The sequence below is a fragment of the Stomoxys calcitrans genome, chromosome 1 (assembly GCF_963082655.1).
Source record: "Stomoxys calcitrans chromosome 1, idStoCalc2.1, whole genome shotgun sequence".
NCBI lineage: Eukaryota > Metazoa > Arthropoda > Insecta > Diptera > Muscidae > Stomoxys > Stomoxys calcitrans.
This window is the reverse complement of record NC_081552.1, coordinates 143,056,911-143,077,114: the sequence shown is the minus strand read 5'-3', so window position 1 is coordinate 143,077,114 and position 20,204 is coordinate 143,056,911. Positions and strand designations below refer to the sequence as shown.

At 40.5% G+C, this 20,204-nt stretch overlaps 1 protein-coding gene across 5 annotated transcripts in view; it reads right to left on the bottom strand.

The window, feature by feature from the left end:
• Positions 1-20,204, bottom strand: part of LOC106092869 (uncharacterized) — a 146,263-nt gene that overhangs the window by 15,780 nt on the left and 110,279 nt on the right. For all 5 annotated transcript variants that reach the window (XM_059360703.1, XM_059360717.1, XM_059360699.1 and 2 more), the window contains 2 exons: positions 3,546-4,233; positions 2,811-3,447 (listed from right to left, as the gene is read on the bottom strand). In XM_059360703.1, the coding sequence (XP_059216686.1) occupies positions 2,811-3,447; positions 3,546-4,049 (1,141 nt within the window). In that variant the 5' untranslated portion in view covers positions 4,050-4,233. The remainder of the gene's footprint in view (positions 1-2,810; positions 3,448-3,545; positions 4,234-20,204) is intronic.

The following is a 20,204-nucleotide window of genomic DNA, read 5'->3' as shown; positions in this document are numbered from 1 at the left end:
AACCCAATACTTCATGGGGTCTCCGAATGACGAAATTAGTATACCCCCATCCTATGGTGGAGGGTATAACTAGGTCCCAATTCTCAAACATCTTTAAAATAAACAAGTAAAAGCGTGCTAAGTTCGACCGGGCCGAATCTTATATACTCTTCACCATGAATCGCATTTTTCCAGTTCTTTGCCCAGTATCCCTTTATAGGCAAGCAACTGATAACGGATAAAGTTTTCCATGCTATTAAAGCAACACCAGGTTAGAGACCGATTCAGGCCATACTTGGTTTGGATATTGGAGACCATAGTGGAAGTCATTGAGCAAAATTTCAGTTAAATGGAATAAGAATCGGGAGATCTCTCTATATGAAGCTATATCAGGTTATAAACCGATTTGGACAATACTTGGCACAGTTTTTGGAAATCATATAAAAACGCTACGTGCACAATGAGAACTGCGTACTGTAAAGACTCAAGTAGTCAAGACCCGAGATCGGTTTATAGGGCAGCTATATCAGATTATGAACTGAATTGAACCATACATAGCACAGCTGTTGGAAACCATAACAAACAGCTACGTGCAAAATTTCAACCAAGTCAGAAAAGAATTGCGCCCTCTACGGGTTTAAGATATCAAGATCGGAGAACGGTTTGTATGGCAGCTGTATCAAAACATGGACCGATGTGGCCTATTTAAGTCCCAACCGACCTGCACTATTAAGAAGTATTTGTGCAAAATTTCAAGCGCCTACCTGCACCTCTTTGAAAGTTAGCGAGCTTTCGACATACAGACAGACGGACGGACGTGGCTAAATCAACTTAGAAAGTCAAGACGATCAGATCTAAGATCAATATTTCGAAGAGTTACAAACGGAATGTCGAAATTAGTATACCCCCATCCTATGGTGGAGGGTATAAAAATAAAAAATTATTTGAGATATTGAGTTGAAATTTAGCACAAGCTCGTATAGCTTCTATACGCCGGTTAAATAGCTCAAATCGGATTATATTTGGATATAGCTGCCATTTAGACCGACCTGGCGATTTAGGGGTTAAAGCCCATAAAGCCTCATTTTCGTTCCGACCCGAATTTAGTGTTTATCGGGTCATATTTACATATAGATATCATATAGACCCGTATGCCGATTTATGGCCATAAGCTCGTAACTTGCACATTAATTACCCGATTTCGCTGAAATTCGGACCAGCTTTACCAGACCCATCGACATTGGAACCAAATATGGCTCATATTTACATATAGCTGCCATATAGACCAATCTGCCTATTTAGGGTCTTAAGCCCGTTACAGACCCATTTATTAACCGGTTTCGCTGAATTTTGAGAAGTAAGCTTTATTAGGCCCGTAGATATCCGAACCAAATATGGTCCAGATGGGAACATATTTGGATATATGTAGTTGCCACGTAGACCGATCTGCCGATTTTGGGTCTTAGCCTTATAAGCTTTAAGGTCTAAAGACCATAAACGGCGCAATTATATTCAGATTTGGGTGAATTTTAAACAGTTAGTTGTATTAAGACTCCCGACATCCGACCCGAATAATATATAATCGATCTGCGATCTATATAGATCGATCTGCCGATTTAGGGTTTGAAATTTGGTACTACTACTTGAATAAAGCTTCTCGACACTTGAGCCAAATATGATTATGATCGGCCTCTATTTGGATACTAATATGGATGTAGTAGTGTTATTATAAAAAAGGATAATAAATATATCCATGGTATCAAAATTCGTTTTTACTTGTTTTCAGTATCGTCTAATGTTCGAATATTACATCCTAAAGATAATCGCCTAAAAGCAAATCGATTGGAAAATTCAAGGATGATTTGAGTATATATGATATTTGAGGTCAAAACCTTTGACCATTTAGTTCCTATGCTTATGGAAGTATCAAAACAAAAATTTCCCGGAACCGGGAAATTGAAATATTTTATTCCCGTTTTTCCGGGATGGTGAAAAGCCGGGAAATGAAAAACCCCATATTAACAACTGGACCATTTACAACGCTAAACGACCTTTGCAAATAAAAAGTATTTGTGCAAAATTCCAAGCGCCTAGTTTTATTCCTTCGAAAGAAAGACGGACAATGGCGAACTCGACGCATGAACTGCGCAAATAGTCAAAATTGGGTTTGGTTCCACGGTTATGTGACCCAGCCTTAACATGAAAAGGCCCATAGTTCTGTTCTCATTCCTTATCTTATCGTTTCCGTCATAACAGAGCAAAACGATTCGTTAGATAATTCTGCGATGTCCAAAAATAGCAACCTGAAGATCAGCAGCCGTGGGCTTTCCCCTCACTTTCAGGAGAAGTTATATCGGTTTTAATTTTAATGGGGTATAAATTAGAGGTTTTAAGGCGATCTGCTTGGTTCCACATGGGATCTTGATGGACCGAATTATGAGTAACTTAAACGGCGATGCCCAGCCGTTTACGGTAGCGTTGGTGGCTAGTCACACGTATTCCTATTCTCTTTGTTTAAATCGTTGTTGAGAGAGCAACGAATGAACATGAGCAGGGCAGGGGTATACGCATCGTCTTCCTGTTTTTATTTTAAAAACAATAGATTTTTTTTTATCAAACGCTTGGAAGGCATAAAAAATTAATTAATTTTTAAAGAGAGTATTTCACACATACAGTCACATTTTCATTTTGGGCATCGCTTAACCAAAACCACTTTTTGCACAAAGTGCCAGGCTGTGGCATAATCTGATTAGGAACCAAAACGAAGTTACCTACTTAACATGTGATGCAAAGAGCCGTTGTGGAAAAGTATATCGAACTGAAAAGTTTACCTTCTATGGCATCACCGACCAGTGATGTCTCTATGGGATTCAACAACTCGACGCGATCACATGCTTTTCGAAATTCCGATGCTGTCATCAAGCAATAGCGAGGCGTTAAACACAAGGGACCTAGGACGCGGCAGCGATTCTCCGCCGTGGCGTCCAATTTCTTGCGCTTGCATTCCGCTATGCTCCAGTCGGCCAGGCAGGTGAAGAGTGTAAGTTCTGAGCTCAATTGCAGGGCATCACGTTTTGCTATCATCTCCAGTTCCTCAAAACGCAATTCAGTCATTTCTGGTTTACTCAGAATCAATTCGGCATGCATGTCGATCAGTTGAAGGGCATTGTTCAGCAGAGCCACTCCATAGTCTTCCGTTGTGAAGGGCTTTGGATTAGGGGCAGGTATATTGCTTGTAGTTGTACTCGGATTAGTGTTGGAATTCCCACTTGTACTCGAATTCGCCACAGCCAATTGGTGGGCCTTACGTTTACTTTTCTTTGAGGCCAACTCTTGGGTAGTTATGACCGAGCCGAACTGGTGCGGATTCGATGTCGTGATGCCCTGATAGAACCAAAGGGCGCGGAATACATCGATCACGGTCGCACTACACAGTTGAAGGTCCAGTTCTCGGATGCAGTGGATAATCTAAAAGTATCGTTTGGAGAAAAGAAATGCCCAAATATTTATGACTATTAATTACATTGCTGCGTACGAGTATTCATTGACAATGGAATAGAACATACCAAATCGGGACAATTGTATCGGTCAGCCAATTCAAGGATTTTCAATATGTGCAAATGATCACGATATTTGACAAATTTTGTTTCCAAAAATCGTATGACAAGTTCGAAATCATGTTTATCTACATTTGAGATTTGAAAATGATTATCACCTTTGCGTCCGCTGTTTGGGCCGGCATGTATCACTTTAGCCAGCTCAACGCTATTTTCCAATACGGCCTTGCGTTCGCATCGTATCATGTAGCGATCATCCCCATTGACCACGATGAAGTCAATGTGGGGACATGGTATTATCGGCACACCAGTTGACACATTTGTGTGCGCCCTCATGAAGAAGGGCGGAGCTGTGGGGGCGTAGCTTACGGTTCGACTGGTATTACCACCGGATCCAGAATTGCTGTCTCCCCCACCACCAGCAGTGCCTTTGCCCTTGGCACTTGTAGTAGTACTGCTGCTACTGTCGGGATTGTGATGACCATCTGAACCCAAACCGAATGGCAACACCATGTTTCTGTTTAAGCCGCGTAGCAGTTCAACTTGCGCTGATTGCTTGGTGTTGCACTTTCAAGTCTTTTAGGTAATTGATCTCTCCCTCTATCTTCTTTCTCTCTCTCTCTCTCTCTCTCTCTTTAGTAAAGCGAATTAGGTTCAGCAAATTGTCATTATCGAAGGCAGTGTTTATCGTTGGAGTCTGCAAAGAAATGAAAAATCCATTAGTTTCGTATATTCGGATTATAAGTATTGCGTAATATTTCTAATGTTAACAAATTTAGTGGCGTTGCGTGCCATCAATCCTCAATGACCCAGTTGGAGGTCTACCACATAATGGCATTGCCACCTTATAAACCACCGGCGCAGTCATGCTTCGCTAGCATTCTCGTGTGCACGCATAGTTCGGCAGAAGTTGGTTCTCTTCTAGTCCCTATACCACACCACTTGCAGAAAATGCAACTACTCTGAATGAATGCATTTATTTAGTTTGGAATGTGTTAAACCATTCACTTTGCCGGTCGATGCAACTGACCACATCATTTCGAATTGTAATCTTGGCCTTAACTTTGACTGGTTGTTCAAAGTGCCCAATGGCAATGCTTAATGAATTAATCATTTTTTTTGAGAATACAAAATTTTTGTTAGATTGTCGTCGAATTTTACACACATCACATATTTGGGCCAAAGACAGACGAACGATCGCAATTCGATTGGAACAAGTCGGATTTCGATATAGCTCCCACGTACATATATCACTATTAGGGATGTTAGAACAATATCATCTAAACCCAACTTATGAATTATAACACTCACACCAACTACTGCTCAGGTAAATTTAAAAACAATTAAAAGCGGACCGAATCTTGAGAATCCACCACCATGGATTCTGCGAAAATATGGGGGCTATATCTGGTTATAGACCGATTTGGACTGTACTTATCACAGTTGTTGAGAGTCATAACGGAACACTATGTGTATTTGAGAAATCAAATCCTTAGATCGCTTTATATGGGAGCTATATTAGGTTATAGAATACTTTGGACGGTACTTAACACAGTGGTTGAAAGTCATAACAGAACACTATGTGCAAAATTTGAGCCAAATCGGTCAAAAATTGTGGCTTCCAGGGGCTCAAGAAGTCAAATCGGTGGATCGGAGTATGGCCTATTCGCAATCCCCAACGACCCACATCAATATTAAGTATCTTTTCGGCTATTTCAAGCGGCTAGCTTTACGCGTTCGACCGCTAACGTGATTTCGACAGACGCACGGACAGACATGGCTAGATCGAATCAGAATATCGAAACGATCCAGAATATATATACTTTATGGAGTCCCAGATCAATATTTCGAAGTGTAACAAACGGATTGACTAGATTAGTACAATATATCCGCATCCTATGGTGGTGGATATAATAAATGCTAATCCCGTATTTGACTTATTGATCCCCTGAGAGACTCCAGTTTGCCCGATTCAGCTGAAATTAGGTGTACGAAGTATGTTATCATAAGTCCCATACTCACACCAAATTCAGCTGAGAGAAGTCAATAAAAATATATATATAGCCCTCAATCAAACCGGTGCCTCAATTTCATATTTTGAGTCTCTTATTATTTATTTACTTGCTGATTTGATTTATACGAAATAATTCACATTTAAGCTGAGCAGATACATCGAGGCCGAATTTAGCGCTAATTAAATTGTTTTTCATTTGCAGTGGCTTCAACATCTTGTTTTAATGTTAAGTTTTCAATATTTTTCGTTCCCAAAACTGTCGGATCTTAATTTTGCAACCAGGCAATTTTTTTCATTGCCATGACATTCTGAGTCGATCTAACCAAATCTGCCTCTTGCAAAATACTTCTTAACGATGGACTCCATACAGCGTTGCGCAGAGATTAACATGTTGGCGCATGGCGTGGAAGCCCTGGATTCAAATCCCGACTGGAACGTTTTCGGGTTGATTATCCTGTTAAATAGATTCCATGGTGTTATGGGGGTATACTAATCTAGCCATTCCGTTTGTAACACTTCGAAGTATTGATCTGTACAATATTTTTGGCTGGAGGTAAGATTTGGCGATAATGTACCTAACTGCCTGTGGTATGAAGTATTGTACATGCCATAGATGCCTCAACATACCGTAATCTTAACCTACAACCCTACAACGCTATCAAGATGTTTATTCCAAGACAAAGAATTGTCAAATACAACACCTAAATTCCTAGCGGAGTTCACATATTTCAACATAGCTGTCATGAAATATGTGAACTCATGTCAGGAGATGAAGTATCCTGGTTATTTCTCGATGTAACTAAGCATTTTGTTTTGGATGGATTGAGTGCTAAGCCATTCTTAGAAGCCAATCTGTAAATGGCCCCCAGAGTGACATTAATTTGATCTTCATAACCAAAAAAACATTGTCGGCACTGCATAAAGAACAGATTTGCACGTCATCGGCGTATATATCCATATTAGGATGATTTCTTATATTCATAATGTCATTTATGTATGAAATAAACAAAAGTGGACCTAGAATAGATTCTTGTGGAACGCCTTCATTCAAGTGAAAGAAATCTGACCGATTCCGCGCTGAAAATAAACTGCTTATTCTTAAGATTGGAGTCAATCATTGTCACTGCCGAGCTTAAGAATTAACATCTTGTGATCGACCGAATCAAATGCCTTCGAATGATTCAAAAGGACAAGGAAACTGACAAGATTGGTATTAATATTGCATCTGATGCCTTCCACAACATCGATTAGAGCAGTGGCACAGCTACGACCAGCTCGAAAGCCTGACTGTCGTTCAGATAAAAGCCTATGTTCTTCGAGAAATGACTTCATCTGTTCATCCATGAGCCTTTCCAATACTTTCGACAAGTAGAATAATATCGCAATCGGGCGGAATTTATTACTCGATTCCGGCAGTGGAATTATTTTCGCCCTCTTCCAAATTTGGAAAATATGAAGTCATTAAAACATGTGTGTGATATAGGGCAACAAGGCTTTGGTCAACCAACATTCTCAACCGACTTTTGCAAATTATGGCTCTTACAATACGTACGGATTTTGGTGTAAATTATAAAATTCAAAAGTAAGCAAATTTATATTCGACGATTTAGCTGCCCTTAGACTATTTAGAAGCCGTTGAGTAGAGCGGACGTGTTTTTATTTCGCTCCTCAAAGAAAATGTATATATATTCGTATCTCGGACTAGGTACTATCTATTACGAAAAAGTTTAAAGCCTTTTGTAGTAGGCTAGAAATGGACTCCAAAGATTCAACATCTGCGGTGGTGGCGTCAGGCCGTAGGGTGTAGTCCTCCCCTCTGATAGGTGTGGGTGCCTTGGCACCTGTAGTCGAGAGTAATGCTTCAAGCGCACAACTAGTCGTCAGACCAATTAATGGGAAAGATAGTCGCTGAGAAAGGTAAGGAGCCGCCCAGAGTGGCAAGGAAGCACAACAGATGTGAGCTGACTTATGCAGTCATCAATATCGGCTGTGCATCCGGTAGGATTCCTCCAGATCATCGGTCCCAAGTGGAGGATCTGGTCAACGAGCGGATTTTCGAACATGTGTGGAACTCTGTAGAGGGTCCACCCATACAAATGATGAGCTGTGAGTTTAGAGGGGACATCTTTACGCTGCGTTTTGCGTTGGCGGAATGTATTGATACCGTCAAACAGCTCGTCAGAGCTATTCACGCTCCCTGGGAGGGCGCAAAGCTCGACCTGGTGAGAAAGATGGATATTCGCCAGCTCACAAAGGCAACGGTCTTCATCAAGGGATAGGGCAGTAAATTTGCGACAGAACGCATGTTGGGATTCTTGGGCAAACAAAACGTTTGGTCGCAGAGAAGTGGGAGGTCTTCCACAGGGAGGAGAAGGGGGAAGGAACTCTCCTTGTGGTTGGCATTGATCAAGTCTCCGTCACGAGTTGGGCTAAGACTAAAGGCATGGCGCACTATGGGACCAATCTATCTTTTTTAAGATTAGGAAGTCAAGGATAGGCAGAAGTTCGCATTTTGAGGCAGAAATTCTCATTTTGAGACATCAGGCCGTACAGTGGCAGGTGACTCAACACCGCCCAACAAACAGGGGGCTGACAATAAGGCAATCACGGCTCCTCTCAATATTGGAAAGACTAGGATAAGCAAATATCCTAATTCTGAAATATCAGGCAGTGGAGTGGCGAGAGACCCAACACAGCCTAACAAACAGGAACCCGACGACTGCCTAACAAACAGGAACCCACCACTAACTTCCAGATTCGGAATACTGGGTCAGGTAAAGATCCTAATATTGAAACATTAGGCGGCGCCGCGACAGGAGTCTCAATGCAACCCAACGAACAGGGAACCGATGATGGTACCATCACCATTAACTTAGGATTTGGAACACTAAGATAGGCAAAGATCCTAGTATTGAAACATTAGGCAGTACAGGGAATGGAAACCCAATACTGCTTAACGAAAAGGGACCCGACGATGGAACCATTGTCGACTGTATAAAGAGTCGAAAGACTAGACTAGGCAAAGAACCTAAAACGATGACATCAGGCAGTACAGTGACAGGAAAGTCAATGCAGTCTGACGAACAGGGAGCAGACGATGAGATCATCGACTACTCCCAAGATGCCCATTTGCTGGAGGACCAATGATTGAGGTAATCCAGATAAACCTCCACCGGTGCGAGATAGCTACTCACGCTCTGATGGAGAAAATCAGCAAGAGCATTATTCATATTGCCTTAACTCAGGAGCCATGGACGACCCGGAACAAAGTTTTTGGACTGAACCATATCAACTACCAATTATTCTATGCTTACACTGGTACTCGGCCGAGAACTTGCGTTATTTGCCATAAAAATTTGAATTATATATTTTCCACAGAGTTGTCAACGTAGGATGCAATAGTGTTGAGACAGGGAGACGGTGGAGCATACCTGGCATTACTTTATCTGCCTTTCGACTCTCCGACACCGCCACCCACGTCGGAGCTGCAACGGCTAGTGAGGAAAGCAAAACAGACAGGAAACGAGGTACTAATAGAGTGCGATACGAACTCTCATCAAATTTCGTGTGGTAGCGCAACAACTAATAAGCGGGGCCAAGCCCTGGCAGATTTCTTGAATACTAACGACCTAATAACACCTAATATTGGTAGCACCGCCAACTTTGTTAATAGGATTATGGAGGAGGTATTAGATGTGACGATATGTTCGGAAAATCTAATCGATGAGGTCTCCATGGAACACTCTTTCTCTGACCATCGCTACATTAAGTATAGAATAGCATGACCAGCGCCGAATCCGATAAGCTTCCGGAATAAGTTGAAACCCAACTGACAAAATTCGGAAGGCTACTCAGAAGAAGACTTGGGCAAGATAATTTAGATTGTCCTAGTATAGTAGACATTGACGAAAATGTTAACAGGATTACGACTGCACTTCGAAGATAGTTGTCCTCTTCGGGAAAGGAAATCCGCCCAAGAAAAACCTTGGATGACGGGGGAGATTCGCAATATTTGGAAAGAGGTCCACAGACTTTTTAACAGAGCACGTCGTAGAAAAGCGGAAGTTTGTTGGGATGTGTACTACACACGGCTCAAGGTACCAGAGCGGCAAAATGTGCCTCCTGGAAACTTTTCTGCGAACGGGTCGATAGCGTTAGTGACGCCGCCAAGATAAAAAAGTTTCTTCCAAAAACCCAAACTGAAACTTTAGTAGACGACATGGGAGTGAAGCAGAGACAACGGAGGACACGTCGAGGCTTTTGATGAAAACCCATTTCCACAGGAAACGACAGGACTCACGGAGACGCCGGAATCTTGGAATAATGAAGTTGATCGAATGTTTATAATTACGGAATTTATGGTGAAAGAATCCTTGAGGAGCATAAAACCATTTAAGTCACCCGGACCTGATGGAGTATTTCCGGCGTTACTACAAAAAGAGGCAGACTATCTGGCGCTTCATCTGGCCAAAATTTTCACAGCGTGCTTTGGACTTGCATATACTCCGGAAGCCTGGCAGGAAGCAAGGATGGTGTTTATACCCAAGCCCGCAAGGCAAGTTATGGGACACCAAAGGCCAACAGACCCATAAGCCTTACGTCCTTTCTACTCAAAACCATGGAACGTATTGTGGGCACCATGATAAAGAGTAGGACATCCAGCGAACTGCTCAAATACAAACAGAATGCCTATGTCAAGGAAAGGTTGGTGGAGACTGCCCTGCACGAGGTTGTGCATAAAATAGAAGAATCCTTCCATGCCATAACATACACACTTGCGGTACGCATGGACATCGAGGGGGCTACGCAGACGATGTTATAATTCTTCTAAGGGGTAAGCATCTGAAAGAGCTATGCAGAAGGGCCGAAAGAGTCTTGCACATGGCATATGACTGGGCTAGACCCAGGGGTCGAAATGTTCACCCAGAGAAGACTGAAATATGCCTGTTCACAAGGTAGATGAAGGTGGGCCTATTTAACGCACCACGTTTCCTCAATAAGACGATTTCGATATCGATATCAAATACTTAGGTGTGATCTTGGACAGGAAACTGAGTTGGAAGTGTCACATTCAGGAGCGTACTGAGAAGGCTCACAGATGTTGGGTACTATATAGACGGGCCGTTGGCTCGAAATGGTGCCTGAATCTGGCTCTGCAGGTACGTGATTAGACCAATAATTACTTACGCCTCAGTAGTTTGGTGGACTGCTATGAAGAAAAAAGGGCCATACAACAGGTTCAGAGAACATGTTGTCTTGGCATAGGCGGAGCCATGAGGACCACCCCCACTAGGGCACTGGAGTGGGGGAGACTATTCTATCCGACCCATTGCCTTACAGATTAAGTGTGAGGCAGTCACTGCGGCTATGAGACTTAGGGCGATGGGAGAATGGATTGAGGATGGGAGCAGCTCATACCATCGCGGTATAATCGAGGCTGCGATAGGAAACCTGGAAGGAAGGGAAGAGGTTTCCGATCGGATACCTGAGATGAACCTTGAAGTCGAGTGCGAGGCACTGCTGCCATCGGCCCAATCAAGGATTGACGGAACCCTAGTATTGCCATCTGGAAGATCATGTTACACGTATGGATCAAAGCTAGAAGACAGAGTGGGCCTGGGGGTTAACATTGAGAACCCAGGGACTGAGATCTGTTTTAGAGTGCCTGACCATAATACGGTCCTGCAGGCGGAGATCCGGGCGATCACGGAATGCATGAAGTGGTGTGGTGCTAACGCGAGGACGTCGAGTGTGAGCATCTATACCGATAGTAAAATTGCCATAAGGGCAATAACAACCAGGACGGTAAGGTCACGAACAGTCTTGCTGTGTAAGAAGGAGATTAACGCCTTCTCTGAGGATGGGAAAATCCGCATCGTTTGGGTGCCGGGCCATAACGGATTAAGGGGAAATGAAAGGGCAGGCGATTTGGCGGTGAAGGCCAGAGGACTGCCGTCAATAAACTCGGTTAGGTTAGGCTTTCGCGTCTAACATATACCGGCACTTAGGTGGAGACACAATACCAGACATGCACCAACTTAGGGGAGTGGTATGGAAAACAATTAAGGATTCAGTAAGTAGCAATGCCTAACTTCAAATTTTCTTTTTATACCCTCCACCATAAGATGGGGGGTATACTAATTTCGTCATTCTGTTTGTAACTACTCGAAATATTCATCTGAGACCTCATAAAGTATATATTCTTGATCATCGTGACATTTTATGTCGATCTAGCCATGTCCGTCTGTCCGTCCGTCCGTCTGTCCGTCCGTCCGTCCGTCTGTCCGTCCGTCCGTCCGTCTGTCCGTCCGTCTGTCTGTCGAAAGCACGCTAACTTCCGAAGGAGAAAAGCTAGCCGCTTGAAATTTTGCAAAAATACTTCTTATTAGTGTAGGTCGGTTGGTATTGTAAATGGGCCATATCGGTCCATGTTTTGATATAGCTGTCATATAAACCGATCTTGGGTCTTGACTTCTTGAGCCTCTAGAGTGCGCAATTCTTATCCGATTGAAATGAAATTTTGCACGACGTGTTTTGTTATGATATCCAACAACTGTGCCAAGTATGGTTCAAATCGGTTCATAACCTGATATAGCTGTCATATAAACCGATCTGGGATCTTGACTTCTTGAGCCTGTAGAGGTCGCAATTATTATCCGATTTGCCTGAAATTTTGTACGACGGATTCTCTCATGACCATCAACATACGTGTTCATTATGGTCTGAATCGGTCTATAGCCCGTTACATCTCCCATATAAATCGATCTCTCTATTTTACTTCTTGAGCCCACAAAGAGCGCAATTCTTATTCGAATTGGCTGACATTTTACACAGGTCTCCAACATTAATTTAATTGTGGTCCAAACCGGACCATATCTTAACATCGCTCTAATCGCAGAGCAAATCTTCTCTTATATCCTTGTTTGCCAAAGAAGAGATGCCGGGAAAAGAACTCGACAAATGCGATCCATGGTGGAGGGTATATAAGATTCGGCTCGGCCGAACTTAGCACGCTTTTACTTGTTAGAGGTTACTTTATAGTTTTTAGAGCGCACAACAAGCCGATTACTGGCGTAGGTGTATGTCCATAGTGGCATGGGACGGATTAATATCTGCACCCAATGTGGTGTAGCGTTTCAAAAATTCGTCTTTGTCTGGCTTAAGCCCATCTCAATTTGTTTTAATTTAACATTAAAAAATGCTCGAAATTTTAATTTCATATAAATATCTTTAAAAATGCTTTTTTAAATAAATAAATATTTTTTTTAGAATTGTTTATAAACACTCGGTCTTAGTATTACAAAGGTAATAATACACTGAATTAAATTTAAAACTTTTGGGTTTTTGGCGCAAATTTCTTAATATTTTCCGTTTCTTTTTCATTAATTAACACCATAATTTTAAAACTCCCTCAATCAATAGCAAACCTCACTCAATAATATGCACACATGTACAAATGTGTGCCTATAAATTGACAGTCTAAATGATAAATAGAAAATAATTCAATTAGCTCATTCATTAAAAGCAAAACATATTTTGACGTCTCTATATCAGGCGGCATTAATTTTTTTCTTATTTATTTTGTATTTTTTATTTATTTATTGGTATATTTATTTATACGATAAATAGCCGACTTGTGTACAAACCTTTCATAGGGTCAATGTTTTATAGCAATTCGTGGGGGTTTCGAGTTATAATTTACTCTTGAAACATATTTTTGCCAATATTTGCTGTGTTTTATTTTAGTATGTACTATAAGCAGACTGTTACACGCTATAAATGAAAAAAAAAAATGGTTTTTGCAAATAGAGAAACGCTTGGCCCCCGTTTTTGTGTCTTTTTGGATCCAATAAACAAAATAGGAAATACTATGCCCATCGTTTAACCATAGTGCTTGACGTCTCTATGTCCACAATTGAATGTAATACTTTCTTAAGGATCCAGTTTTGGATTTTAGGTCATGTGAATTAAGTACACAAAAACTATTTCTGATTGGGCTTAGCCATGACGGTCTGTAGGTATTTAATTTATGTACAGTTTGTCCGTCTGTCGTTTTTTACTACATTTCACGACGATCGCTGTGAATTTTGATAAAAATCGGCTTAGATTGAGATATATGCATATAGTGGCCCCCAGGGAAGTAGGTAGGGGATCCAAGCTATATTTTTAGAATTTTTCAATTTCGAACCACAGTGAGGGGGGCCCGCCTGAAATGTAATCCTGGTCAGTTCATGATTTTCGTCTACTTCGTTAACGAATTTCAATCTAAGACCTAAAAGCTCATCTTGATCCCTTATAAAGTACTACATCCAACTTTGGACGTCTATCGCCATAAAATTTCCTATTTTGGTTTTTGGGATCAAAAGGAAGCAAATGGAGGGTATGCGTTTCACATAAAATAGTTTGGGTTATTTGGGACATGCTACTGTATGGTGTCAAATCACAATTTAAAGGTTAGTTTTATCTGTTACTAGCTGACCCGGGCCCGCTCCGCTGCGCCTTTATTTACTTTATTTGGAACAAAAGTTTCCTTGGAATATTTATTTTCGACAATGAAAGATCTTTTAGTGAAATACCATGTTAACTTGACTAACAGTTTAACAATATAAGTGCCTTTATATGAATCCCATATGATCTTTATTGGTCTACGAATTTGAGTTTGGATGTAAGGTGTATTCCATTCTAAAAAAATACTTCATTTCAGCCCGATATTCTCATGATGTCTGATTTAGTGGAGTTTTCGGGGGAGACGTGGTCCCCCAGATACATGGCCCTGAAAAAATATCAGCATCGTGCTCTTCTCTCAAATACCATTTATTTAAACCTTATATTGCCATTGGCTTGAGAGGAGTTTACAGGATGAGGCGTCCCCCAAACACATGGCCCTAAAATAGGTTTTCTAATCTCAAATACCTTTCATTTGAGCCATATATTGGCATGGTCGAAAAATTTTTTCCTTTGGGGGTGTTTTGGGAAAGGGGTGTTGCCCTAAACACATTATCCAACCTTTGGATATCAAATTCGTATTCTACTCCCAAATACCTATATTTGAGCCCCATGGTCAGTAAAAAATTGCTGTTTGTGGGGTATTTTGGGAAAGGGGTAGACCCCCAGAAAATTGGTCCAGAAAATGGGTATCAATTCTTGCTCTACCCCCCAATACCTTTCATTTAAGCCGTACATTGACATGGTCGGTAAATATGCCCGATTTAGGGGTGTTTTGGGGATTGGGGTGGTCCTCCAAACACTAAGCTCGGAAAATATACCAGCAACGTGTTCTATTCTCATATAACTATACATCATTTATTTGAACCCCATATTGCCATTGGCCTCAAAATTGGATATGAAATTCGTTTCCTAGTCTCATTTAAACTCCTTATTGCAATAGTCAGCAAATCTGTCCGGTTTGGGGTATTGGCCCTAAAAACTATGAATATTAAATTCCACTCTCTTTAAGACCCAAATTGTCTTGGTGAGCAAATACGTCCTATTTGGGGGTTGTTATGGTGGTGGGACGTCCGCTAGACAGTTGGCCCCTAATGTTGATATCAAATACGTGGTCCACTCCCAAAGACCTTTCATTTGAGCCCCATATTGCTATGGTCGTAAATTTGTAACCTTTGAGGGGATGTTTTTGGTGAGAGGCGGCCCCCAAACACTTGGTCCCACATTTGGATATCCGATTAGTATTCTACTCGCAAATACCTTTCATTTGAGTCCCATATTGCCATGGTCGGTAAATATGTCCGATTTAGGGGTGTTTTGGGGCTTAGGGTGGTCCCCCTAGCACTTGGTCCGACAATTGAGTCCCATATTGTCGTGATTGGTCTAAATATATTCAGATATCAAAAAATGTACTACCCTTTTTTTCACCACGGGGTCATTATGTACCATCTGTGAAAATTTCAAGAAAATCGGTTCAACCGTTTCTGAGTCTATAAGGAACACCCAAACAAACAAACAAACCTACCAACAAACGCAAATTGATTTTTATATATGAGATAGTATGATATCATTACACTTTTTACTGGAATTTTATTTGGTACATCTGACTTGCGCTCGATAGAATTAAAATAATATATGAGGATCGGCCATGCGACATGTATGTTTATTATATAGTTAACCTTAAACCAATAAATAATATTTTACCAGGTTCCAATTTGTCAAGTGAAGACATCGAATGTTCACACTTATCTTACTAAACTTTTCTATCTCACCGAACACTAATTACATAAAATATGTGGCCAACTTGTTATCACAGTTTGATTTCAATCAATGGACTTGTCACTTGTAATGCTGCTTGATATGGATATTCCATCAACTACAGCGGACAACCCACCGAACAATAATTATTCATCATATTATGCGCATGTGGAGTTTTACCACTCTTTACCCAAAACAATTCGAGTGAATGAAATCGAGAATAATGAAGATTTTTGATATTTCCCGGTTTCCTGGTAGCTTGTTAATGCCGATCTATTCTTGACAAAAATCGAACGCGGACTGTTATGTGCCGGCTAGCGTTGGTCCGAGGCAAACGTATCCCCACTCTCCATTCGCACGCGGATCGCCGTGGTTAACAATCGCAGAACATTGTTTTCACGGCTGGTTTTGTTTACCATGTACACGAAGTGCTCTAAAATCAAATTAATTTCGCACTCACCCACACATGGCCACACACACCAACATGTGTGTGCGTATGTTTGCGATACGATGTGAGCGCTGGCTTATCATAACCAAACATTCAGTCACCCACACACCCACAAACCGATTATGAAAACTGGTTAACGATGTGTTTTCATTCATTCGACAGAGACAACGTTGTTTTATAGTTATTCTGCAGCGAACAGAAATCAAATCAGCATCACCCACATACTGATGACTACTAATACAACCCAGCCAAATGTTAGAAGCTGAGAAACATGGACGGCTTTATTTGTCAAAGGAAACCAAATGAAAAACTATTGACAAAAAGTTCATGTCTTTTCATATCCTATTAAATACGCGTTTATTTTTTAACTGCGTTCACACAAAGTAATTAAGTCCTCATCTCATGGACCTTTGCGTCCACTTCGACTATCTAACTTGCATGTCCATTTGAAACTGCCAAACTTGCCCATGGGTCCATCAGCCCTTCGGTCTGTAAAATACACTCATTTGATTATTGAGCAGAAATTCGGTACACTCAACCAAATCTCATCATTCAAAACAGCCATGCTGTTTCAGCAAACATAGGGTTCCAGTATCAGCAAACATTTCGGTCAGCTAAATCGGCAAACAAAATCTGCTGTTTTAAAGTACAAAAACCTGCTGAGAAAATTGTGATATTTTTTTCTATCAACCAACACACAGGGGATGTCCCCTATAAATGCTGTGCATGAGTGTGAAAAACGTTGAGTACGTTAGCCGGAAGTCGATTCCACATACGAACGGTACGGGTGAATTAAGAATTCTCTCTATAATGCATTATCCGGTCCGCTGGCAAATCTGACAATCATCGTTACATCAGGAATAAAAACACGAATATCAGATGAACACACACCATGAAAGTACCTACCAAACAACCCACATTGCGACGATGTTCAAGGGAGGCAACAGAGTTGAATACCCTACTGTCCTCTATCAACGCCATCGCTCTCCTCTGTACACGGTCTAGTAGCTTCAGGGATGATTTTGAAGCTCCAAACATATGAGTTGTAATCCATCTGTGCTCTTACACTAATAGAAAAATGACGGTACTTTGTCTATACCGCCTGGTATTATTTTGTTCGCGACATTGGCTAAGTTTTTTAATACCATTTAGTATCAAGTGTTGTTGAGCTTTGTACTTAAAATATTGTTGCCATTATAAAATATTTGTTAAAAAAAAATACAAACAATGTTTTAATATAATTTGAGTGCGTAAAAACCTGTTCAAATTCTCGAAAGCGGTTAAAATCGACATTGTACAATTCTATGGACATTCTAGGTAAAAACATGAGAGTCCATTGTGTGGAAACGGTGCTGTGTTGGTGTATTCATATGAAAACCACTTCTGGGAATCGATGGATATGGAATCAATTTCTGAATACAAATAATTGAGGTTGGTCACGGTGTAACATTATTTTGTAATTATTCACATAAATGATCGAAATAAAATTAGATTAAAATTATTTTCAATAGTTTTTTTGGTCCATTAGGGGGTGGAATAATAATAATACCATTAACGATCTGGTGCTAAAACCAATAGCAGATTGGTATTTAAACCAATACCAGTTCGGTAATAAGGCTAGTACCAAACGGTGCTAATCATTTTATGGATCATCCATACCATCCGGTATTGCTTTTGTACCATACGGTGTTGCTTTACTATCAATACCGTATGGTACTGAATTAAGAACGTTTGGTATCAACTCTTCCCTGGTTGTATGAAAGTGGTATAGATGTTAAAAAGATCAGAAGAAGTGGAGTAATTCTTACACCGTTTAAGGAAGCCTAAGCACTTTGATGCTTCTTTCGACACTTCAAATACATGTTTAGCCAAACGGACATCACTTTTTATTTTCCTGCCCAGAACATCAAGATCTTCTGATTGCTCAACATCTATACCGTTGATAGACAAAGATGATCGTAATGGGTCAGCGAATCGTTAGTGTGACAACAAACAGCACTGAGTCTTCCGTGCATTAAAATCTACCCGATTAATACGACCCCCCTCAGAAATGGCCAGCAAATCCTGACATAATGCATTGTCCATAACCTGCCTCTTGTCCTCAACATCTCGTAGACTGGGCCTATGGTCGAATGAGTACGAATGACAGAGATTACTGTAATCCGCAAATGAGTAGATCGGATTGGATGTTTGACTCAATAGATCGTTGTTGAAAATAAGAAAAAGAGAAGAAGAAATGGGAACACCTGCAGTCAATTTATACTCATTGGATGAGAATGAGAGCATAGTGCGATCTCTGAGATAGCTCGAAAAAGCTTGCCTGTTATTTGTTTTGATTATTTTAGGCATTTTTTAGAACTTTTCTTAGAAATTTTGTTGGAAAAGATTTTAATTTGTGGAATATTACTGTAAAGAATACATACATACATTCAGTGGTGATTATAAACATCCCCTGCGATACACACTTTCATTTGTATTTCAATATTCTTAACATCCCCTTCATAATTAAGCAGCAGTCATTTTCAGTAAACAAGAGACTTTTCGGCAGTCAGCCTGCTGCTGCAGTTCTACTGCTATAATAGCAGCAAAATTAACTACTAATATTCAGCAGACAGTGTTTGCTATTTTCAGCAAACTTTTTTCTATGAGAGTAAAATTCGACAAATGGACTGGGTACACAAAAAGATTTATTACCATTTTACTTGACGTAGTACTAAGCTTTAAACAACATATTTCAAATCGGGGATTAAGACCCCTATATTTAAATAAATTAGGCTTTGCTCGACAATGGTGCATTTTCACGTGTGCAAAGCGAACGTAACTAATTGATGGTTCATATAAATTGCACCATTTTTGACCATGTCTATACATCTTAAAGAGGAGGCCACTGTAGCGCAGAGGTTAGCATGTCCGCCTATGACGCTGAACGCCTGGATTCGAATCCTGGCGAGACCATCAGAGAAAATTTTCAGCGGTGGTTTTCCCCTCCTATTGCTGGTAACATTTGTGAGGTACTATGCCATGATAAACTTCTCCCAAAGAGGTGTCGCACTGCGGCACGCCGTTCGGACTCGGCTATATAAAAGAAGCCCCTTATCATTGAGCTTAAACTTGAATCGGACTGCACTCATTGATATGTGAGAAGTTTAGCCTGTTCCTTAATGGAATGTTCATGGGCGACATTTACATTTGCATTCTTATACATCTTAAAGTCATAGATTCTATTAAGCGGATGGTTACTGATACAGATAAATCTTTTCCGTTTGGCTTTTGCGCTTCATACAAGTACAATATTTGTGTAAGAGAAGTTCGGATCCTTTATTGTTTTCATTGAAAAGCTAAAATAAGGTTTTTGTACCAGAGATAGAGTTCAGTAAACGAAATTTGTTATTCAAAACAGCACAAATGCTTGCTTCAACAACAGTTTATGTTTGCTGAAAACGGGAAAGCAGACATTACTGCTGTTTCAGTAAACTTAGTGCTGCTGTTTTAGCATTTCATACTGCTAATTCAACTAACAAAATCTGCTGTTTTAAATACAAAAATCTTCTAAAACATCAAGTTGCAAAAAAAAACGCTGAAATAAAAAAATTTTTGTTTTTCATGGGAGTCGAGCTTAAGAGCATCACAAATTATATTGGAAATAAGATTTTAATTTGTAGAATATTATTGAAAGGAAATCACCTGACCATGTGATTGAAATTATTTGATTCAACTAAATTTATTTTGTATAATTTTTTCCGAAGATTCGGCGCGGACGAACTTAGCACGCTTTTACATGTTTTGGACTACCAATGTACTGTCCCTTCTTACTCTCCGTTTCTGTGAGGAAACCCATTTGTTTGATTTTTCTGTCATTTTGCCGATTAAAAAAATAAAAAGACCTCGCGTGTTCAGTAAAGTAGAACAACATCAGTTCAAAGGTATTTTAAAAAGGGAAATGCCGCATAAGTCATTATACCCACCACCGAAGGATGGAGTATATTAATTTTGTCATTCCGTT